The sequence below is a fragment of the Saccopteryx leptura genome, chromosome 10 (genome assembly GCF_036850995.1).
Source record: "Saccopteryx leptura isolate mSacLep1 chromosome 10, mSacLep1_pri_phased_curated, whole genome shotgun sequence".
Classification (NCBI taxonomy): Eukaryota; Metazoa; Chordata; class Mammalia; order Chiroptera; family Emballonuridae; genus Saccopteryx; species Saccopteryx leptura.
The window spans coordinates 67,135,634-67,160,539 of record NC_089512.1 but is presented as its reverse complement, the minus strand read 5'-3'; the positions used below and the strand labels follow the sequence as shown (position 1 = coordinate 67,160,539).

The 24,906-nt window shown below is 38.6% G+C and overlaps 1 protein-coding gene across 4 annotated transcripts in view; it reads left to right on the top strand.

The window, feature by feature from the left end:
• Nucleotides 1-17,678, top strand: part of MITF (melanocyte inducing transcription factor) — a 294,883-nt gene extending 277,205 nt beyond the window's left edge. For all 4 annotated transcript variants that reach the window (XM_066350619.1, XM_066350618.1, XM_066350621.1 and 1 more), the window contains exons 8-10: nt 8,301-8,376; nt 11,535-11,682; nt 16,196-17,678. In XM_066350619.1, the coding sequence (XP_066206716.1) occupies nt 8,301-8,376; nt 11,535-11,682; nt 16,196-16,597 (626 nt within the window). In that variant the 3' untranslated portion in view covers nt 16,598-17,678. The remainder of the gene's footprint in view (nt 1-8,300; nt 8,377-11,534; nt 11,683-16,195) is intronic.
• The last annotated feature ends 7,228 nt before the right edge of the window (nt 17,679-24,906 follow it).

Below are 24,906 nucleotides of genomic sequence, written 5' to 3'. Positions count from 1 at the left end.
CAGTAGGGGGATTGCTGGGTCATAAGGTAGTTCTATTTGCAGTTTTTTGAGGAACCACCATACTTTCCTCCATAATGGTTGTACTACTTTACAGTCCCACCAACAGTGAATGAGGGTTCCTTTTTCTCCACAGCCTCTCCAACATTTGCTATTACCCGTCTTGTTGATCATAGCTAATCTAACAGGGGTGAGGTGGTATCTCATTGTAGTTTTGATTTGCATTTCCCTAATAACTAATGAAGCTGAACATTTTTTCATATATCTGTTGGCCATTTGTATCTCTTCCTGGGAGAAGTGTCTATTCATGTCTTCTTCCCATTTTTTTATTGGATTGTTTGTTTGTTTGTTGTTGAGTTTTATGAGTTCTTTGTAAATTTTGGAAATTAGGCCCTTATCTGAATTGTTGTTTGAAAATATCATTTCCCATTTAGTTGGCTGTCGTTTATTTTTATATCAGTTTCTCTTGCTGAGCAAAAACTTTTTATTCTGATGTAGTCCCATTCATTTATCTTTGCCTTCACTTCTCTTGCCATTGGAGTCAAGTTCATAAAATGTTCTTTAAAACCCAGGTCCATGAGTTTAGTACCTATGTCTTCTTCTATGTACTTTATTGTTTCAGGTCTTATATTTAGGTCTTTGATCCATTTTGAATTAATTTTAGTACACGGGGACAGGCTGTAGTCGAGTTTCATTCTTTTGCATGTGGCTTTCCAGTTTTCCCAACACCATTTGTTGAAGAGGCTTTCTTTTCTCCATTGTGTGTTGTTGGCCCCTTTATCAAAGATTATTTGACCATATATATGTGGTTTTATTTCTGGGCTTTCTATTCTGTTCCATTGGTCTGAGTGTCTATTTTTCTGCCAATACCATGCTGTTTTGATTATTGTGGCCCTATAATATAGTTTAAAGTCAGGTATTGTAATGCCCCCAGCTTCATTCTTTTTCCTTAGGATTGTTTTGGCTATTCGGGGTTTTTTATAGTTCCATATAAATCTGATGATTTTTTGTTCCATTTCTTTAAAAAATCCCATAGGGATTTTGATGGGAATTGCATTAAATTTGTATATTGCTTTGGGTAATATGGCCATTTTGATTATATTTATTCTTCCTATCCAAGAACAAGGAATATTTTTCCATCTCATTGTATCTTTTTCGATTTCTCTTAACAATGCTTTGTAATTTTCATTATATAGGTCCTTTACATTCTTTGTTATGTTTATTCCTAGGTATTTTATTTTTTTTGTTGCAATCGTGAAGGGGATTATTTTTTTGAGCTCGTTTTCTAATATTTCATTGTTGGCATAGAGAAAGGCTATGGACTTCTGTATGTTAATTTTGTATCCTGCGACCTTACTGTATTGGTTTATTGTTTCTAATAATCTTTTTGTGGAGTCCTTCGGGTTTTCGATGTATAGGATCATATCATCAGCAAAAAGTGATACCTTTACTTCTTCTTTTCCAATATGGATGCCTTTTATTTCTTTGTCTTGTCTTATTGCTCTGGCCAGAACTTCTAGCACCACGTTAAATAAGAGTGGAGAGAGTGGACAACCCTGTCTTGTTCCTGATTTAAGGTAGAAAGTCCTCAGTTTTATGCCATTTAAAATGATGTTGGCTGATGGTTTATCATATATGGCCTTTATCATGTTGAGATATTTTCCTTCTATACCCATTTTGTTGAGAGTCTTAAACATAAAATTGTGTTGTATTTTATCAAAAGCCTTTTCTGCATCTATTGATAAGATCATATGGTTTTTGTTCTTTGTTTTGTTGATATGGTGTATTACGTTAACCGTTTTGCGTATGTTGAACCATCCTTGAGATTCTGGGATGAATCCCACTTGATCATGATGTATTACTTTTTTAATATGTTGTTGTATTCGGTTTGCCAGTATTTTGTTTAGAATTTTAGCATCTGTATTCATTAGAGATATTGGTCTGTAGTTTTCTTTCTTTGTGCCATCCTTGCCAGGTTTTGGTATGAGGGTTATGTTGGCCTCATAAAATGTGTTTGGAAGTATTGCTTCTTCTGCAATTTTTTGGAAGACTTTGAGTAGAATAGGAACCAAGTCTTCTTTGAATGTTTGATAGAATTCACTAGTATAACCGTCTGGGCCTGGACTTTTATTTTTGGGGAGGTTTTTAATAGTTTTTTCTATTTCCTCCCTGCTGATTGGTCTGTTTAGGCTTTCTGCTTCTTCATGACTCAGTCTAGGAAGGTTGTATTGTTCTAGGAATTTATCCATTTCTTCTAGATTGTTGTATTTGGTGGCATATAATTTTTCATAGTATTCTACAATAATTCTTTGTATATCTATGATGTCTGTGGTGATCTCTCCTCTTTCATTTTGGATTTTATTTATTTGAGTCCTGTGCCTTTTTTCCTTGGTGAGTCTTGCCAAGGGTTTGTCAATTTTGTTGATCTTTTCAAAGAACCAGCTCCTTGTTTTATTGATTTTTTCTATAGTTTTTCTGTTCTCTATTTCATTTATTTCTGCTCTGATTTTTATTATCTCCTTTCTTCGGCTGGTTTTGGGTTGTCTTTGTTCTTCTTTTTCTAGTTCCTTAAGGTGTGAAGTTAAGTGGTTTACTTCAGCTCTCTCTTGTTTGTTCATATAGGCCTGAAGTGATATGAACTTTCCTCTTATTACTGCTTTTGCAGCATCCCAGAGATTCTGATATGTCGTATTTTCATTTTCATTTGTCTGTATGTATCTTTTGATCTCTGCACTTATTTCTTCTTTGACCCATTCATTTTTTAGAAGTATGTTGTTTAGTTTCCACATTTTTGTGGTTTTTTCCCCCCTCTTTTTTGCAGTTGAATTCTAGTTTCAAGGCTTTATGATCAGAAAATATGCTTGGTACAATTTCAATTTTTCTAAATTTGCTGATATTGTCTTTGTGGCCCAACATATGGTCAATTCTTGAGAATGTTCCATGTACACTAGAGAAAAATGTATACTCTGTCGCTTTGGGATGAAGTGTCCTGTAGATGTCTATCATATCCAGGTGTTCTAGTATTTCGTTCAAGGCCACTATATCTTTATTGATTCTCTGTTTGGATGACCGATCTAGAGCCGTCAGCGGAGTATTGAGGTCTCCAAGTATGATTGTATTTTTGTTAGTTTTTGTTTTAAGGTCAATAAGTAGCTGTCTTATATATTTTGGTGCTCCTTGGTTTGGTGCATATATATTAAGGATTGTTATGTCTTCTTGATTCAGTGTCCCCTTAATCATTATGAAGTGACCATTTTTGTCTCTGAGTACTTTTTCTGTCTTGTAGTCAGCATTGTCAGATATGAGTATAGCTACACCTGCTTTTTTTTGGGTGTTGTTTGCTTGGAGTATTGTTTTCCAGCCTTTCACTTTGAATTTGTTTTTATCCTTGTTGCTTAGATGTATTTCTTGTAGGCAGCATATAGTTGGATTTTCTTTTTTAATCCATTCTGCTACTCTGTGTCTTTTTATTGGTAAGTTTAATCCATTTACATTTAGTGTAATTATTGACACTTGTGGGTTCCCTACTGCCATTTTATAAATTGCTTTCTGTTAGTTTTGTATCTAGTTTGATTCTTCTCTTTTGTTTTTCTATCATTTGTTTCTGTTTGTTTGTGTTCCATACTTCTTTCCTCTGTTGCTACCTTTTTTAAGTCATGTGTTTTTGTGGTGGTTTTTTCTAGGGTGGTTACCATTAAGTAATGAAAAGGGTACCTACCATATTCATTGTAGTACCCTATCTTATAAGTATTTCTGCACTTCATCGTCCTTTGCTACTGTTAATCTCCATTCTCTCCCCCCCTTTTTTTTTCCTTTGTTGTCACAGTTTAAGTTTGGTTTTATTGTGTTCTTGGTGGAGCTGTTACTTGTGGTGTTGTTTTCTTTTGTTCTTTGAATCTGGTTGGAAAACCCCCTTTAGTATTTCCTGGAGTGGGGGCTTTCTCGTGATAAATTCTCTCATCTTTTCTGTATTTGTGAATGTTTTTATATCTCCTTCATACTTGAAGGATAGCTTTGATGGGTATAGTATTCTTGGCTGAAAGTTCCTCTCGTTCAGGGCTTTAAATATTGGGGTCCACTCTCTTCTAGCTTGTAGAGTTTCTGCTGAGAAATCTGATGATAATCTAATAGGCCTTCCTTTATATGTTGTACTCTTCTTTTCCCTGGCTGCCTTGAGAATTTTTTCTTTGTCATTGGTTTGTGTCATCTTTATTATGATGTGCCTTGGAGTGGGTTTGTTGGGGTTAAGAAAACTCGGTGTTCTGTTTGCTTCTTGAATTTGAGGCTTTAGTTCTTTCCACAGGCTTGGGAAATTCTCGTCTATTATTTGTTTGAGTATATTCTCCATTCCATTTTCTTTCTCTTCTCCCTCTGATATACCTATTATTCTTATGTTATTCTTTCTGATGGAGTCAGATAATTCCTGTAGGGCTTTCTCGTTTTTAATTATTTTTGAGTCTCTTTCTTCTTCTCTCTGTTGTGCCTCAAGTTGTTTGTCTTCTATTTCACTAATCCTATCTTCAATCTGGGTTGTTCTGCTAGCTAAGCTTGTTACCTCGTTTTTCAGCTCGTGAATTGAGTTTTTCATTTCTGTTTGATTTGTTTTTATAGTTTCAATTTCCTTGGTAATATATTCTTTGTGTTCATTGAGTTGTTTTCTGATCTCCCTATATTGCCTTTCCGTGTTTTCTTGTATATCTCTGAGTATTTTTAAGATTTCTATTTTAAATTCTCTGTCATTTAGCTCCAAGGCTTCCAATATGTTAAGTCTTTTCTCCATAGATTTTTCCACATCTATTTGTGTTACCTCTCTTTCTTTTGTATCCATAATATTCGATTTCCTCTTTCTTATTGGCATCTGAGGGTGGTCTTATTGATAGCACTAATTAGAATTAATAAAGAGTAAAAAGTAAAAAACAAACAAACAAAAACAAACAAACAAACAAAAAAAAAAACAAAAAAAAAACCAGAGGGTAAAACACCCCACAAAAAAAAGCAGTAATAATTTATTATTTCCCCCTTTTTTTTTTCTTTGTTCCCCTTCCCTCCTCTCCCCTCCTCAGGAAAATATCGTGCCTATAATGGAGGGCCTGGTTTGCGGTGAAGAGTTCAAGGGGGCAAAAAAAAAAAATAAAAAAAATTAAAAATAAAAAAAGGAAGAAAATCTTAGACAAGCATAAGTTGATCTGCCTGCGGGTGACAGTCAACCAAGAGATATAATGAGAGGGACAAGAGGGAACCAGAAAAAAGGACAAAAAAAGGAATAATAAAGAAGAAAAAATAAAAATAATAAGTAAAAATACGTTGTATTAAGTGGAGCAAAGACCAAATACAATGGAGACCTTGGGTTGGGAGGACCCAAAATGCCACAAAAACAAACCAACCAGAAAAACACAAAAACAAAACCGAAAAAGAAAAACAAAGCCAAAAAAAAAACCTTGAGTCCCAAATTAACTAATTTGTTCGTGATTGAGGATTAAATGGGAGGAAAGTAAAATGAGAAAAGAAAAAACGAATAGAAAGGGAAAAATAAGAAAAAGAGTAAAACAAAGGAAGAAATAAAAAAGCAAGAGAAAAAAACAAAATAAGGCAAAAAAAAAACAAAAGAGGAGAGAGTGAGAATTAAGTGTCCTGGAGTATAACCCCAAAGGAGGGTGAGGATGAAGAAGAGAAATAAAATGTAACACTTATGGGTAGTGTAGTTCAAGAAAAGGGAAGCATAAGATGGGCAGAGAATAGAAGGACTTAGGTGGAGGAAATAAAGACAATAAGATAGAAGGAAGAAACAACAACAAAAAAAAAAAAAACAAAAAACAGTGGAACAAGCTGCAAAGTCTGTGGATTTTTCCTGATTTTGAGATGACAACCTCTTCCTCCTTCTCCTCTCTCCCTCTTCCCGGTCGGCGACTCTGCACCCCAGGCCCTGCCCCTGCGCCACACCCAGGCAGGGACTTGCAGTTGATGGGGTTCTACGGCAATGTCACACAATTGGCTTTAGTCTTGCTGGTAATCACGGCCTGCCGGCGTCTGCAGGGTCTAACGATGAGAGAGTTCGCCTTCGTGGATTCTCTCTCCCAGTCCCCCCCTCCCGAACCAGCAGCCTGGCGATCCAGCCACAAGGCTGCCACTGCTTCTGCCTGGGGAGTAAGAGGCTCAAAGAGCTGGGAAATCCCCACTCTATCCCCACTCAGTGCAAGGCTCTGGGAAGGGCTCTGACAGTCAGGGCCTCCAGTGTAATCAGGCGGGGGTGGGAGTCAATTGTTGTCAAGGTGATTGTTCAGCGCCTAGCATTCCGTTGGACCTCTCAACCCAGGCTTTCCACACTTTGTAGCCTGTTTTGGCCGGTAAGAAGAGGTACTAGTCTCTGCTTGCGACTAGTTTGGTATAGATCTTATTATCTGCCAAGTCCTTCTTGTTAGCGTTTATCCCTGAATATGGAGGCTCTATCAATCAGAAGTTGCCCCCGCCCCTTTAGCGAGAGGCACCAAAAAATATCACGCCTCTTGTCTTGGGTCGGTGAACTGAGAGAGATCTTATCAATTAGAACCGAGGGTGCGCAGATTTCACGGGTTAAGTTAATTTTAGTAATTGGGTCGCAGCTGTGCTCCCGAAGGTATTTCAGGCTGCCTGCGCGCGCCCCTCCCCCAACGCTTGATTGTTAGCTTGAATGGCTGGGTGAGGTGCCCCGCCCGCGGAGAGAATCTCCCAAGTAGGGAATACCGCCCTGGGGCCTCTCCCGCTCCCCGTGCGCGGGCCGCTGGGAACGTTAGCGGTGCTCGGTCTGCAATGCTCGGTCTGCAACCAGACCGGGAGCGCGCCAGCAGCTGCTCGCCGCTCGTTCTGCAACCGACCCGGGCGCTGCTGGCAGCCGCGGCTGGCGGCGGCGGCGGCTTCCGAGTGCGGGATGACTTACCACAGGCGAACTTTCTCGCTGCTTGAATGAACGTCCCTGCGGTACCTTCCTCCACACCCTCGTCTCTCAGATTCGAGCGATAACAGTCCTTTTGCTTTCAGTTTGCTCCGAAGATAAATTTTCCTGTTTCTAGTTGATAAATTTGTTGTGATTTTGGGGAGATCTGTCGGACGCGCTACTCACGGCGCCATTTCCGTGACGTCACTCAAATGTTAACATCTTTAATTCAATTTATTAAAAGTTAAGTTAGTTGAAATTTATTTGCTAGACTCTAAGAAAATTAGAAACACTTATTAACTCACATGCTTTGCTAACTTCACCTTCCCCTAAGAAGGTGATAACTTAGTTGAGCATACACTGGATTTATAGAAGGGAAATACTATTAGGACTGACTTCTGGGCCACAGTGCTGGCCACATCCGCCTGCCCAGCACGTGGGATGTGGCACACTGGCACTGAGGTGTGACATGCGTATAAAATGCACACTGGGTTTCAGAGACTTAGTGCAAAGAAGAGATTGTAAATATTGAATTACAAACTTTTATATTGTTTATATGTTGAAAGGATATTTTTGCTATATTTGGGTTTAATAAAATATTAAAGTTAATTTTATCTCTTTATACTTTTTTACTGTGGCTACTAGAAAATTTAAAATTACATGTGTAACTTGCATTATGTTCATACTGGGCAGCACTGACCAGAGCAGGAGTTTTTGTTGCCTATGAGCTAACAGTGTTTTTTACATTTTTAAAAAGTTAAAATATCAAAACAAGAATAATATTTTGGGATATGTGAAAATTATATAAAATCCAAATTTTGGCATCCACTGCTTCTCATTAGTACACTCGGCACTGCAAAAAGTGGTACCTGGTTAATATTTTCACATTTTCACTTTGTCAGTAAACACTCTGGAAACCTGTTTTATCTCTTGTTATGGAAGTACCTACATGATAGCCCCGGATTTTGCCATTTAGCCGCAGAGCCAGAGCACGCATTATGAGGCCCTTTGCAAAAAGTTTGCGACCCTGGTCTGCGACATCAAGCTTGAGTCTGGCTGTTCCCCACTTATTTCTGGGTGTCCTACTCAAGTCCCTAATGTTTTCAAGGTGGTTTTGTTATTTGTAAAGGATAGTGATTCCAGTTTCAGGTTGTTATAGGCTCAAATGAGAAACTATCTCAGGGCTTTGTTAATTATAAAAGGTAGTTCATTTTTAAAAGTATTTTAACCTCACTACCAAAACCATGGTAGCCACAGAAGTACTGGTTCAGGTTCTCGTGGTCCTGAGCAGTGAAATTAATACACTCCTGTCTATCATGAGGCACATTAATGCGAATGTGACACTGTTACTAATAGTCCTTTCTCTGCTCTTTTTTTTTTTTTTTTTTTGAAGTTGAACGAAGAAGAAGATTTAACATAAATGACCGCATTAAGGAGCTAGGTACCTTGATTCCCAAGTCTAATGATCCGTGAGTACAATTACATGTTAATCTGCATTTTTTGTACTTTAATGTTTTTTCATATGTTGCAAAAAGTGCACCATTATGAAAGCCAGTATAAACCCCTTCCCTTTGGTTTCATCCTGAACCCTCATCCCTTGCTTTGGGTTAGTCTCATCAGACTGAGAGTTTGAGAGAACACCGAATTGTACAAAAGGCTGGCTGTACATGAGAGAGAGTCTGGGAGGGAGGAGGTGGCTTCTTGAAATCAGGGCATCCTTAGCAAATAAACACTAAGCTGATATACAAAATTATTTTAACAGTTTAAGTAGGGCAGCAATTTCGGTAGCTGTTGAAGCAAGGCTTTATTGTCTGTTCTTCAACTCAGTTTCTGTAGGCACTGAGATCTAATACTGGAGAATTCACATTGAGCAATTTAGCTCAATTTATTTTAAACTTTCGTGCTCTTTGTATGTTTTACTCTTCTAGAAAACAAAGTAATTTTTATTCTAAGTAAAGGTCAGCTCATTGGGATTTCAGCTTTCAGTCTTCCTTCCCACTGCATTCAGAGATAGCAGCTATAAAGATAATTTCCCTGCCAGCAACATTAGCAAATAAACAACAGTATACAATTTTTATTCATTAGAAATCGGCCCATTTGAAGTAAGGTGCTAGAGGATGTATACATTTAATGGCTTCCACAGGCATTCAATGAAATTAGCCTGTGAATATGACCTTTTACCTGCCCAATTAAATGTAAAGATGAAATCAAGCATTATTCATGCAAGGCTTATTTAATATTCTATTCACATTATTGTCAGGGAATTTGTGACAAAATGAAATAAAATCATTTCCCATTGTAAGGAGGTTCTGATGTATATTCAAGCAAAATTTCCATCATCAACATTTTACTTTCGAGATTTTTCAAGGAAAGCCATTTTGAAACTCAAAACATTCACATTCTCAGTTCTGCAGCAAACTTATCCTATAAAGGGGCTTTGACCTTCATTTTCTATAGTCAGTCTTGCATGATAGTTGAAATTGAATTCCCATTTTCTGTTCATTATTAGCTTTCACTTTTTAGCATATTCTTTTAACTGTAGCGTGTAAATCTCTTTAGTAACATATGAAATTATGGAGGCTGGAGTGAAATCCTCCATTTGTAGATCTTCCTTCTGCATTGTACTCAATTACGTAATATGTGTAATCTGAATTGATAATGACCTTTCTTTACAGGCACTGTTTAAGGTAGAATAGACTGTATCTATTATGAGGGTTTCCCCTTCTAGGTTTCTAGAGCAGACTGGGGGGCAGTATAGACCCTAGCTGCTCGGGCTCTCAGCCCAGATGTTCTCCTTCCCTCTAGCAGACAGGCTTTCGTTGGCTTGTAAATTAGAGATATGTGTACTTCTGTGTGACAAGGGTCTTTCTCATTGGCACCACAAAAAATGTTTAAAAACCCTTCTTTTAAGCCCAGAAACATACTTAATTGCTTTGGTCTCTCAAGGAAGTAAAACAAGATAATTGGTGGCCACAGTCACTTCTTAAGAACAGAGTTGCTGTGGCCATTGTTTTTCACCTGGCTGGTCTCAGTAAGTCCAGCATGATAGTTAACTTTTTTCTCTGGCTGCTGAAGTTTCTGTTCCTATGGTCTTAGCCCTGATCATTTAGTATGTTGACTCAATCTCAGGACATCTCGTGGATTACCATTTTTAGTGTTCAGACCCCAGGGATCAGCCCCTAGGAATTCTTAGAGGGCTGTAACTTTACCTCTCATGGGAGAACTTCTGTTTTGTCCTTTATCTAATCCATATGAGGATCAATTACTTGGTCACTTGTGTTAGTGGTCCTTCTGTTCACATGGCCCACCTGATATTTCTGGTCTGCTTTGAACAGCTATAGATTATGACTCTGGTTTTTTCATATATTAAACTGTTTTTATTTTCATCGTTATTATTGTCATTATTGTCATGACTATTCTCTATAAAAGGGCTCAGATTAATTTAAAGTGCTATAGAAATATTATGTGATTATAATTTCCTTCTTAATTATGTTTCGGAAGTGCTCAAAATGGCATTTTTAATTTTCTTACATATGAGTACATTAGAGCTGTAGTGATTACAAACTGAGAGGCACTGACCTCAGGCTGCCTGGGTTTGCGTTCCGAACCCAGTGCCTGATTCAGTGTGTCACCATGGGGAAGAGACTCGAGCACTTGTGCTTTATTTTTCTCATCTGTTAAAAAAGGGAGCGATCAGAATATTCCTCCTTAGTCTCATCAATCTGAGGACTCAATTGCGTAAGAGGAAGACTGAAATAGTTAGAGGATGGAACCTGAAGCCAGATAACCTCGGCTTCCTGGTTCTACCCCTTCCCAGCTGTGGGACCTTGAGCAAATTACTTAGCCTTTCTGTGACTGAGTTTCCCATCTCTCAAATGGGGATAATATTGGTCTTTACCCACTGAGGTTGTAATTATTAAATGGGCTACAAAATTCTTTAAAAAGTGCTATTTAAAGATAGCCATTATAATTATTATATTGAGCCTGATCACATTGTTTTCTGCATTATTGGAACTGCATTTGAACTTTTTATAGCATATTTATATAAAGTGCCTTCTTTGACACCAATAAGATACCTATGAGGCTGCTCCTACAAGTGTAGTATCATCATTTTATAGATGAGAAAATAAAAACAGAGAAGTTAGATAACCTGCCCATGAAAACCCATGATAAAATTTAAGAATGCCACTTTTATGCCTTACATAATCAAGTAGTGAAACATCATGGATTTTGTTTTTACCACAGCTTATTTTGTCTGTCTGAATTAATTTTTATAATCCTAGAAAGCTATAACCATTTAATATAATGTTAAAAAAATTGACTTTGCAATCAGCAGACCTAAGTTTAGGTCCTGACTCTACCTTATAGCAACCCTGCGACCTGAGGCAAGCTGGGCCTGTTTCTCTTCGTGTCACTTCTCTCCCTTTCAAGGTGCTTGTCTGAGTTAAGTAAGATCCTGTATAGGAGAGGTGATGGGCAGCGTCTAGCATGTGACGAGCACACAGTGAGTGACAGCTGTTATCAACTTGCAATTGTTATCACATCTTTAGGAACAGAATTCTCTGAATATTGACTTGTCATTGAGCCTCAGATTTTACAAAAATCTGTCCTTGCATTTTCATCCCAGAGACATGCGCTGGAACAAGGGAACCATTTTAAAAGCATCTGTGGACTATATTCGAAAGTTACAACGAGAACAGCAGCGTGCGAAAGAGCTTGAAAACCGACAGAAGAAACTGGAGCACGCCAACCGGCACTTGTTGCTCAGAATACAGGTACAGGACACACATTCCACAAAGTTAATGGACGTAAGGTGGGAGAGGAGAGGATGGAGAGAGGCGTGAGGGAGCTGACCTGGGAGATCCTAAGGCAGCCGATCATCGTTATTCTGGATTCCCTGTTTGAATTTGCCTACTCGTAAAAGCTGATTTGTAACTGCAGGTCAACATTTGTAGCACTTTCCTGGACATTCTCAGACATGTGCAGTGCAGCAAACTTGAGTTGCCTCGTGACTCATTTCCACTCAGGTGGAACAGGCAAGGCTCTGCCTTCTCTCAGTTCCTACCATAAAACAGTGCCTTTTCTGTCTGTTTAATGCCATGTTTTTTACATTTTTGTGGTTTATAAGTTTACAATGGCTTCTAAGTATCATGCCAAAGTGTTGACTAGTGTTCGTAAGCACCGAAGGCTGTGATGTGTCTTATGGAGTTAAGTTTCATTCAGACGTAAGTTGCATTGCTGTTAGCTGCGAATTCAGTGTTAATGAATCAACATTGTACATCAAACAGGTCCCTTTAAACAGAAACAGACATGAAACAAGACTCTGTGATGAAAATGTGACCAGAGGTTTGCAGGAACCTAACCTGTATTTCCCTTAGGAGCAGTGGTTCAGTATCACTGTCCAGTGTTCACAATGACTTGATAGAACATACTGTCTCAGTTTGTTTGTGCTGCTATGACAAAAATACCATTGACTGGTGGCTTATACAACAAACATTTGTTTCTCCCAGTTCTGGAGGCTGGGGAGTCTAAGTTTAAAGCACCAGCACATTCAGAGGATGATGGGCTTACTTCTTAGTTCAGAGACAAACATCTTTTTGCTGTGGGCAAAGGTGGCATGGTGCTCTCAGGGGTATTTTTCATAAGGGCACTATCCCATCCATGAGAGCTCCACTCTGATTACCCAAGCGCCTCCCAGTCACTGCTGTTTTACCTTATTCTTGAGCAGGTGGACCCACCTCTTACCAGATGTTGTGGTAAAGCAGTGGTTACATGTCAGGTTTCCAAGGTAACTAGTTATGCAATGGCAATGCAAAGCATAACACTTGAGAGATCAGCGTGCTTCTTTTTGTGTAGGAATCCCAGACACTGAACATATTGAACAGTGTAATTCATTGGTGATAATGGTTTCTGATCTTTCTAACGCCCTACAACAAAGTTGACATTTCTAGATGTTCCGTCTCTCATTTCAGTGTAGTGACCTTCAGCCATGGCACAGAGAAGCGAAGACAGTTGTCCTCTAGGGGTGCATTTTAGAATCTCAGTGGTGAAGTAGAGGTCAGCTGTAATTTTAAAAACCCTCCCCCTCTCTCCCTTTTATTTGGCTTTTGTTGTTTGTTCCATGTCCTATTCTTCGAGAAGTGATAACTCTTCAATCTGTTGACCTTAGAATACCAGTTTATAAAAGCAGCTTGAACCAATGTGTTATTTCCTTATATAAATATTAAAATATAGTAATTATTTTGAAAGAGAGGTAAGATTTTGTTTTAAGGTTCCAAATATATGTATTCATATGACGCACAAATGTTGCAAAATACGTGAATTGGAAATTCCATGGTGATGACGTCTTGGGTTTCCTGCAGTGATGGTGGGACAGCCACTAAGACTTCTGCGTACTGTGGAAAATGCAACTGATTAGGGAAGCCCAGCGGTGTGTGAGCTTGAGGTCTCCAGAGGACACTTGGCACGTTGTTTAGAAATCCAAGGAAGGCTTTAGTCAGCTGGCAAATACTTTTAATATAATAACAAAAGGTTCGAGTAAGATGTTTGCCTCTCCTAATCCAACTTTTTTTTTGGAAAAGACAAACTATACCCTGGCCAGTTGGCTCAGTGGATAGAGTGTTGGCCTGGTGTGTAGATTCCCTGGAATTCTATCACTAGTGAGGACACACATGAGAGGTGACCATCTCCTTTTCTACCCTCCCTCTCCCCCTTCTCTCTCTCTTCCCATGTTGCAGCCAGTGGGTCCGTTGGTCCGAGTGTTGGCCCCGGGTGCTGAGGATAGTTTTGTTGGTTCCAGCATCGGCCTCAGATGGGGGTTGCCAGGTGGATTCTGGTAGAGGCACACGAGGGAGTCTGTCTCTCTATCTCCCCTCCTCTCACTTAAAGAGAGAAGAAAAGATAAACTACATGTTGAGGGTTCTGTTCTTATTTGCACATTGGTAAGAACTTCCTTTCATTTTCATTTTAAGTGATGCATGCAAAAATTTTCACAGAAGAAGAAAGAGCAGGAGGCTTGGATATCATCGGAATTACCATTTTATTAAACACCCAGGGCTTTAAAATGATATGTGAGAGCCTTGTGTTTCTGGAGATTGTGGAAAAGAACATGCAGATACTTCTGTAACGTTCAGGTTTCTGTCTCTTACTTGTATGATAGTCAAAGAAAGATCTTGCAGAATAACCTTTAATATAGACTGACCATGACTTTTCCTGAGCATGTCTCTAGGCTTGTAGGTGAAGGTTGAGGGGCCTTATCATACTGGGGGACACCTTTCCGATGGCCGCCTTCTCTCTGTGTTTCCACGTGGTTTCACCTCAGTGCATCTCTGTGTCCTGGTCTCCTCTTCTGATAAGGACCTAGTCCTATTGGCTATTGGGTGAGGGCCCATGCTAATGATCTCATTTTAACTTAATTACCTCTTGAAAGGTACTATCTTCAAATACAATCACATTCTGAGATACTGGAAGCTAGGATTTCAACATGAAATGTAAAGAAAATGTAGGAAAGAATTATTCATCTTACAGATGAGAATGTTCAACTGGAATTTAAAAAATATAAAAATTCTATTTCTTATGGTGAGATGGGCTAAACGGTGCTTCTCAAACTTCAGGTACTTGTGGGACCCTCACAGCTTTTTCCATCACTAGCCAGACTACCTTAGTGCCTTAGTGGCTTTTCACTGCACCCCCAGCCCAGCAGAAATACCTACCATTTCTGTTAGGTCCCAACAACTTAGTAGTCATTTGAAAATATAAAACAAGACTGACCTGTGCTGGCGCAGTGTATAAAATGTCAGCCTGGAGTGCTGAGGTCACCGGTTCAAAGCTCTGGGCTTGCCTGGTCAAGGCACATACAGGAAGCAACTACTACAAGATGATGCTTCCCACTTCTCCCCCACCCCTTTTTCTCTAAAAAAAATAAAAATAAAAAATAATCTTAAAAAAAAAGAAATTATATGTAAAAATATATATATAAACCAATTAAAAGAAAAATAGCATTTTTATATTATTTTAAAATAGCCACATTACTTATAGTGGGATGTGTTCCTGAGTGCTGGAATCAGATAAACACGGCCACCGTGTTTCTGTGGCACATTCATCAATCCCTGTTGTTTACGCAAACATCCACCCCGATTAGAGTTTTCAGTAAGATGTGATAGAAAAGAATATGGCACAATCAAATATTGAGACTGTAGACTACATTGAGTTTGATGGTTCTCACAGTAACATCACCATTTCCCTTGAACTCTCTCACTCCCCAGGGCCCTGGGAGTCCTTTGCCCACCCCTGGGTGTCTCAGTCCACAGTGCCGGGACCACAGAACAGTACTATTTACTGAATATTTTCCCCTGGGAGTCCTTTGCCCACCCCTGGGTGTCTCAGTCCACAGTGCCGGGACCACAGAACAGTACTATTTACTGAATATTTTCCCCTGGGAGTCCTTTGCGCACCCCTGGGTGTCTCAGTCCACAGTGCCGGGACCACAGAACAGTACTATTTACTGAATATTTTCCCCTGGGAGTCCTTTGCGCACCCCTGGGTGTCTCAGTCCACAGTGCCGGGACCACAGAACAGTACTATTTACTGAATATTTTCCCCTGGGAGTCCTTTGCCCACCCCTGGGTGTCTCAGTCCACAGTGCCGGGACCACAGAACAGTACTATTTACTGAATATTTTCCCCTGGGAGTCCTTTGCGCACCCCTGGGTGTCTCAGTCCACAGTGCCGGGACCACAGAACAGTACTATTTACTGAATATTTTCCTTTAATCAGCTCACATTTTGAAATTTTATTTCAATATGTTTTTACGGATACTCATTGTGAACATTAGCATCTGTGAGACTGCCTGTATATTTAATACATAATAGAATCCATGCACCGCCTAAAAAGGATTTCATTAACTACCAGCAACACCTATTCTAAAAATATAGTGTTTAATTTAAAAGAACAAAATATTTTGATATTTATTGTTTTCTGTGTTAGTGTCTGATTTTTTTCATAGACTTTATTTTTTGCAACAAGTTTAGATTTACAGCTAAATTGAGCAGAAGGTGCAGTGCTTTCCCATTTACCTCCTGCGCTGTGATGAACCTGCATGGATATGCCGCTCCTTGCAAGTCACTACGCTTTCTTTCATTAGGGTTCACTCACGGGGTCGTGTATCCTGTGTGCTTGGACAGATGCCTAATGACTTGGATCCATCATTATAGTAGCCTGTACAGTAGTCTCACTGTCCGAAAACCTGTGTTCTGTCTGTTTCAGTATTTGATTTTGACTTTTGTTTTAGGAGCTGGAAATGCAGGCTCGAGCTCATGGACTTTCCCTTATTCCATCAACGGGGCTCTGCTCTTCAGATTTGGTGAATCGGATTATCAAGCAAGAACCCTCACTCGAGAACTGCAGCCAAGACCTCGTGCAGCATCACGCAGACCTAACCTGCACAACAACCCTTGATCTCACGGATGGCACCATCACCTTCAACAACAACCTGGGACCTGGGACCGAGAACAGCCAAGCCTATAGTGTCCCCACAAAGATGGGTTCTAAACTGGAAGACATCCTGATGGATGATACTCTTTCTCCTGTGGGTGTAACTGACCCACTTCTTTCGTCAGTGTCCCCAGGAGCTTCCAAAGCGAGCAGCCGGAGGAGCAGTATGAGCATGGAGGAGCCTGAGCATGCTTGTTAGCGACACCTACCCCTCTGCGCTCTCACAGTGGCTCCACCTCCATCAGCAGATTTAATAATTGGCCTGAAGGGGTTTTCTTGATAATTTTCCTTTAATATGAATTTTTTTCATGCTTTATCAATAGCCCAGGATATATTTTATTTTTAGAATTTTGTGAAACAGACTTGTATATTATATTTTGCAACTACAAATGCCTCCAAAGTATTGTCCAATAAGCGTATAGTACCTGTGAACAGAATTCACCCTGGACATTCGCTTCCTGAGCAAGAGGATTTCGCATCAGAGAAATTTCTGTCTGTTCTTATTCAGGAGAAATAGGTTGGATATTTTAATGCCTGTGACTCTTTTGGAAATTAAATGTAAAGCTTAATTAGAAGAATGTAAAGCAACCAAAATAAATAAATAAGTAAAAAGAAAGAGACGGAGAAAAGAAAAGAAGAAGTTCACACTGACGTTTTTCCTTTGTGAATGTGTTCATTGGTACTGCCTTAAGGATGCAGTACCCTCTCGCATCAGTCTCTACTGCAGACTATTTAAAGAGACACTGTATTCTGCAAAAGACAAAGAGTGCCACCATTTTCCTAAGGATTGTTTGGTGAGAAAAGTAACTGATGTGTTACCACTGAGATTACAGGGAGACGGAGCAGGGCTCTGAAACAGGGGCCTCATCTTCACTCTCTGCGGTTATAATTTTCCTCATCAATAAATATGATTCAGTTTTTCATAAGATATATTTTATTTTGAAATGAAAATGAATGTCCTCCCAAAGCAAAATATTAAGGAGCACTGATAGCTTTACTTTTTTTTCCCTTCAATTTTGCTTTTGATAAGAAAACCAAACTGGGCACATTTCTAATTGGCTTTACTTTTTTTATTTTGAAATTGTTTTACTGTTCATTTGATTTGTACAGATTCTTTATCATCGTTCTTTTCAATATGTTTGTATTAATTTGTAAGAGTATGCATCTTAAAATGGTAAGTTTTCAATATTTTTACAACTCACTGGTGGTTTTCAGCATTCTTTATACACACACGAAAAAAAAAAAAACTTTTATGCAAGGTCTTGTGTTTAAAGAGAGCTTTGCAACTATTTTGTATATTACAGTCTCACTCCGAGCTGTTTTCCACACATTTAAGGTATAGCACTAATAAGTAAAACTGGCTTTCTAAGGAGAATAAACTTATATATTTATTTTTAGTGATATAAAAATAGCAATATTCATGGAGCTGGTAACCAACCATAGCGTTAATTCGCCCATTATGGTCATTTAAATTGAGGTTTATTCCAGCAAACTTGCTGAATTTTTTTTTAAAGAGAGAAATACTGTATTGGCCTATTACTGGCACTTGATAACAGTGTTTAACAAGCAGCAATGTTGTAAAGTTAGTTTTGGTGCATTATCTACTTGTGTAGTCCTATGCAATAACAGTAGTGTTACATGTATTCTATCAGGCCTAGATGTTTTTTACAGATGTCGTGTGCTGTTAAGAGCCTGGCTGTTGAATGGAATTTCTCAGTAGCAGCCTACAATTGAATAGCAAGTGGCATAAAGCATATCTATTCAGAATGAAGTGCCTTAAATATAGCAGCATTCTGTTCTGGACTAGCACTGACTGAAGTGTACTGTAGAAGAAAGGGTCAAGGTAGTATCTAGAGTCAAGAGGGACATGTAGCATGGTGCCTATATAGACAATATAAGAGCTTCCAATTTTCCTTCAGATATTTTAAATATTAAATATATTTTAGTGACAGAGTGCCAACTTCTTTCATCAGGAAACCTTATTGAGAAGGGTTTTTTAAAAAAAGGAAGGAAGGAAGAAAAGAAGGAAGGAAGGAAGGAAGGAAGGAAGGAAGGAAGGGGGGGAGGGAAGGGAGGGAGGGAGGGAGGGAGGGAGGGAGGAAGGAAGGGAGGAAGGAAGGAAGGAAGGAAGGAAGGAAGGAAGGAAGGAAGGAAGGAAGGAAGGAAGGAAGGACAATGAGTTTAAGTGTCAAATGTGAATTGGTGGTGGGATATTGGAGGGTTCCGAGAGGAGTGATTACCAAATGTATGAATGGATGGCTTATAAGAAATTAATTCACTGCATAGTTCCCATGCATGTTGGGCAGTGAGAATCCATGGAAATTTGATGATGTTATCAATTTTATAGCTTTATTACTTAAGGGGGTAGGGAAAATTAATTCCCATTCTTTCAACCTCCTTAATTGTATAGATAACTCTTTTCCTAGAATAGTGATGAAAATGTGCATGGACAACTAATTGTGCCATAGTGTTCATTGATACAATCATAGCACTATTCTTTTCTTCCTATTTATACAGGGGAGGGGGGCTGGGTGCAAAAGTGGAAGATTATGATGGTATCACGCTGGTTTTCTTTAGCTGATTTAGAAGGTTCTTAAAAATACAGCAAGGCTGACTAACCCAAGACCCAGGGAACTTGGCCAGGGTTGAGTGACTGTATAAAAAGCTTTGTTGAGATAAAGTATGGCATTTCGTGCCCCTGTCCTGGGTCTTGCAACGCCTAAGCTCACCGTTGCCTGCTTCCCCTTCTTCTTAAGAGACAATTTCTGGGACTGGCAGGTGAGTAAGTCCAGGAGAATGCTGCAACTTCAGGGGTGGTTTTATTTATAATACTTCCTTTTTGCCAAATAGAGTGTGGATTTGTTTTAGAACCAGGAGACGGTGGTTTGGGCTTGCCAGTTGTGATGAGAAAATAATCTATACCACTCCTCCGTCCCTGGGTGCAGAATTGTCACTTGGGGTTGGGCCTCCATATGGAGTGAACAAAATGCCAAACCTGTCCACCTGCCTCTGGATATGGTCATCGAAATACCAAACCTTCTGACTTTGCCAAAAACCACACAGCCAACCTTGTCATACTTTGGATGACAAAGCTCTTTCTGGTTTTTAAATAAATAAATAAGAACAAACAATGCATAGGAAGTTAAAAGATACAAAATAAAGCACAAAGAAAGGCACTTATCAATATTTTTTAAAATGCACTGTGGAAAAGTTGATGTTGATAACGGTGTATTAAAAACCCTATTTCTTGAGGAGAAAAAAGACAAATGACTGTCTCTTACTGACCCTTGATACTGTAACGTCGTCACCTGCTGTTGGATGCAGCAGTGATTTCTCTCTGGTCCATAGCCCTGTGTACTGTGGTTGACATTAATGTATCAATGATATAATTGAACTGTTGTTCTCCATAGCTTCATTAAAGCATTTGGTTTTTCACATGGTGGTGGCCAATTGTTTTTAGTCAATGCCTTCTTAAAAATGGTAGTGCACATTTTCTTCGGATTTAATGAAAAGCAAATTGCATGAAAAAAAATAATTTAAATGCCAGTAAGTAAGTTTTTTGTTTTAAATGCCATTCTAAGGTATTACTTTTTAGTTTTAAACATTTTTGATTAACTTATGACTTACACTCAGATGAACTATAATTATGCAAGCTTTCTCCCCCGCCCCCAAATTTGGGGAGATTTTAAACTCCCAAATGCCAAGCATTCATTTTAGATAGAGGAATGTTATTTAAAATGTTTTACTAAGACATGGTTTTATAAAAAGAGAAATTACCAGAGGAATCCTTGCATATTTACAAAAAAGATACTGGGTTTTAAAATATAAGTTTATAATAATGAAAGCTTAACATACCCCGGTTGCCTGCTCCCACCTGTTTTTAATACAGCACTTAAGATCATTTGATAGATTCGGGTTTGACTTGGGAAGTGTCAGACAAAACATGTCTTTATTCCCTAGCTAAACATTCAACTTCTGCCCTCTTAAAAAAAATTGCTGGTTGAACCTCTGGAGAAAATGAGCAAGAAACTTCCTGTAATACTTCCGATTGGATCGTCGGCTTTTTCTTAAATTGTAATATACAATCATCGAACCCTTTCTTTTCAGAGTCATTTGAATTCTTTATGTTTTCCATAGAAATGTGATTATGTGATGTCTTTTTGTTTTAATTTTCATTGATTTACGAGGCGGGGGGAGGGAGAATAAGAGAATCTTCAACTCGTTCCACTTCGATGTTCTGTTTAGTTGTGTACTCACTGACTGCTTCTCACACGTGCCCAACTGTGGACCAGGCCTGTGACCTCGGAGCACCAGGAAGAGCCACCCAGCAAGGGTGATGTCTTAAAAATGTGTAAAAGTAGAAAGATTTTCTGTCTGCACAAAAGAATTTTCTGGAACAGTGAAAGCAGGTAAGTTGAAAATTGGAGCTTTCAGATCAGCAGCAGGACTTTAACCCATATTTCTGACCTGTCATTTGCCTTATTAACATTCATTTCACATTCTACAAAGATCCTTAATCCCTAGCTTCCCCTCCCCCCCCCCCACTCAATTTAGGTGTCCTAGCATTATTACCTGCATATAAGCATGGACTTTCAGTTAGACTTCATGAGTTTGAATCTTATCCCTGCCCATTTCCAGCTGTGTGAATTTGAGCAAGTTACTTGACCTCTCTGTGTCTCAATTTCCTTTCTGTTCATTGGAGATAGTGATAGTAGCCACCACATGGTGGTCTTGTGAACACCATTCAAGTTAATATTCTAGAATTTTTGCTTGGTAGCACATAGTATATGGCAGCTGCTTTTAGGTTATTATCATCATCACCTTTATTATTAAAATAGAACATACTTCCTGGACTGCCTAAAATCATTGTATTATCAAGAGTGGGATGCACATTTTGGGGAACACTGCATTTTGGTATAGGGCTAATATTTGTGTGAATTAGCAAGGTGAGGGAAGCCACAGGCTATGTTAGAGAAGAGGCCCCAGCTGTCTTTGAGATCCAGGACTATAATATTTTAGAAGATTAATAATAAACCCAATTTATCACATTTTAGATACATCTTCAGCACAAGTGACTTAACCTTTAAATTGTATTAAACCTGTGTACTCTGCATGAATGCCTCAACTGTGAGAATTATTATGCTATATTATTTACAGAAAATATTCCTTGCCAAATATGAAATCTCTATTATAATATAATCCCTGGAGAATTAAACTTTTTATTTCTTTATGACATACACTGATATTAATGTGTCTGAAAAGTGGGATTTTGACTATATCCTGTTTACTTTCCTATCAATTTTAAATATTTTTCAGGTTTTTATTTTCAATTACACTTACTTTCAAAGGCTTTTTTAGAACTGCATCTGAGGAGTTAATCCTCATAATCCTGCCAACATAAATGAACCTTTAGAACTACTGTTTTTATTTTTTTGTGTATGCCAAGATTTAATGCATAGCCAAGTAGCATGAGGAAAGCTCATTTAAGAGAGTGTTGTAAAGTTAGATTTTCATTATATTTAGAGAGAGATGGTGATAATCTCTTCATTCTTTGCTGCCACATTTGAAGCTCACTAGCAATGGCTTCATGTCCTCACCCCACTGGTGTGAATTTGTAAAGGCATCTTGTGAAGCATATAAATGAAGTGGCTTCTATTCCACCCACTCCTGATGTTTGCAAGAGGCGTGTACCAAACTAACATTCAGTGTACCTTTCTCATATTAAAATTGTCAGACTCGTTTATATATAAAGTTCAGTTATGGCTAATTGGACTGGTTCAGTGCTTACCTGCTTTGGGAGCCCAATACCTGCACGAGATACACTGGGAAGTAACAGGATTGGACCCAAATCCAAATAAGTCAGCAACGTTTCTAAATAGTGAAGGCAGTTTGCTTTTGAAAAATTTGCATTTTATATTTCTAATTATGGAGACAGTTGAAGTTATATCCAAATGGGTGCAATTGTCACTCAAAATTCCTTACATTTATTCAGACAGCAAAATCTGTGTAGATAAAACCACTACACTAGTGTATCCCTAACTTTGGTTTGTGGGATGAATTCCACACACTTCCAAAAGTTGCTTTGGGGTGTGGGGGTTGGAGGTGAAACACTGCAGGTAACTTTGAGGAAATTAGTTTTGGGAAATGCTGGATTAAACGAATCTGAACAGGTGTCTCAACTGCAAGACCTCTCCCACTTGAAAATATGCTGCTAGGGATGGGTAGTGCTTAGGACTGGGGCGAGTCAATAATTAGTTTCCCATCTTACCCAGCCACAGGGATGTGGTGTGAGTGTGCAAACACCTGTTAATGTTTCAAAAAACTTAGTTGGGGCAATTCTTGGAACAGTTAACAGAAATTAGAGTATTCGTAATTTCTTCTATTTTCCTAAGGTGAATATACTTACATTTGTTTATTCTGTAGGTAGAAACCATTGTCATAAAAAATATTATTCCTTAATAAACAAATTAGCTTATATAGTCTAACGACTATATAAAGTTCAGATTAAGGAATTTATTATTAAAATATTATTTCTTAATTCAGAAAGTAATTTATGTTTTTATTTTAAACAGAAATATATAAATTTTGTGATGCTCACATTCAGTGTACATTTCCTAAGCTATAAAAAGTCGTTTAGACTCGCTGTCTGACCCACCCCTCTCACAGCTGCCTGATGTTTGGGAGGAGGGTGGAGATTCTGGCTGCAATTCCATTAGTTTAAAACTTCAGGTCCTGCTCATTGGTTTTGGGTGGAAATTAGGAAGGATTGTGTGGTATTCAGAATTGACAGTTTTATCAATGATTTCTTTTTCAGTGCAGGCAGAGCCTCCCAGCCCAGGTCGTATCTCCAAAGTCCCAGAAAAAACTGCATTAAACATCTTGCCTCTTCTTCCTTCTTTCCTTAAAACCAGTTTGAACTGCTTTCCTGTCACTTAGGTCTTTAAATTGCCAACATTTTCTCTTCACTAATTTTGATGATAGACTTTCTCAAGTATGTTATTTTCACTCACTTAGAATATAATGAATTGAATTTTATGCTAATCTGGTTAAGTCATTAGCAGTAACAGAATAGTGTCTTGTACAAGAAAAATGTGTTCTGTGCAAAGGTCTGGGCATTCTGTACGTGAAGTGCATACACTTGAGTGCTTTGATTTTGGCTTGCAGAAACTTTTCTCGTCTTGTTTTCTCACTGATCTCTGGCTAGTAGGAGTGGCTGGATTTGTGACTTGGATAAAGAAGTTTTTCTGTAAAAAGAAACACAGGCCCAACTGCTTGGGGTTTGGAGCTGGGTGAGTGTTGCTATGCCCCTTGGAAACCAATCTTTTTTCTCCACTAATTCAGTGCTGGCCAGACTAAGACAGGAGTCACCAAACTTTCCCGTGAAGAACCAGATAGTATTTACTGCAGGCTTATTGGCCAACTAGCAATATCAAGGATATATACCAGTACTTGCATAACAAGAGAGAAAACAAATTTCTTCAAATTTTTCAGTGATGAAATTCAAGTATGACAATAATGGTACCATTTTTTTTAACAGATTTACTCATAAGAAAATGGACTTCATCTTTGGGAGCGAATATAATTTTGATTAATAGGGGTTCAAAGTTCATGTTTTCTAGTATCCAGTTAATTGTAAATGTTTAATTGTGAAAGCCACTCATGGTTCACGGGCTGTTCAGAAACAGTTAGTGGCCAGGTTCAGACCACTTCCCCAGCACCTGGACCATGGCACAGACAAGTAATTGTCCCCTGATAGCTGTTTGTTTTCTCTTCTTCCTTTTCATAATAGAATGCTCTGAATTTTAGCTCAGCACATCACCACATTGCTGGGTTCCTTTTTTTCCAGCCTCCCTTGCCAATAGGTGGAAACCTGTCATTAAATTCTGGATTAACAGGGTGTGAGCAGCCCTGCATTTTTCACTTCCTACTGGCTAGGAGAGCGTGGGCACTGACACAGCTGTCTGGGAACCAGAAACTGGCTTCTGCTGACTGACTGGCAGAATTGCCCACCAGACCTGGCCTCTCAACTCTACACTGCTATGGGAACAAGAGAGACCCTGTTTTAAGGTCTATAGTTTGAGATCTTTTGTGGTTAACAATTTAGCTATGCTCTCAATTTATGAAAACTCTTTAATAATTAAAAGTAAGAAATATTTTCTCCTTTTCCTTCTCCTCTTTTTCTTGCTCCTCTTCTTGGGCCTTTTCTTCAATGATATAATTTCAGGGTCTTCGTATTTCCTACTCAAATAATCTAAATCAATCAAGTTTTTTTTACTTCTGCTTAAGCAAAAACAACTTAAATTTCCCTTTGTAGCTTGGTTTAGAATAATTTAAAAGCTCTCTAAGGATTTTGTGTATTTCCTAAAAAAAACTAATGCAACATAGTTGTTCTTCTGTAATAGTAGGAAGCAAAAAAAGAAGGGAGGGAGTGTATCTTTGGTTAGTGAGATGTGCAGGCAGAATTTATATTTATTAGGATTATTAGAAAATACTAGGTAGCAGCATTAA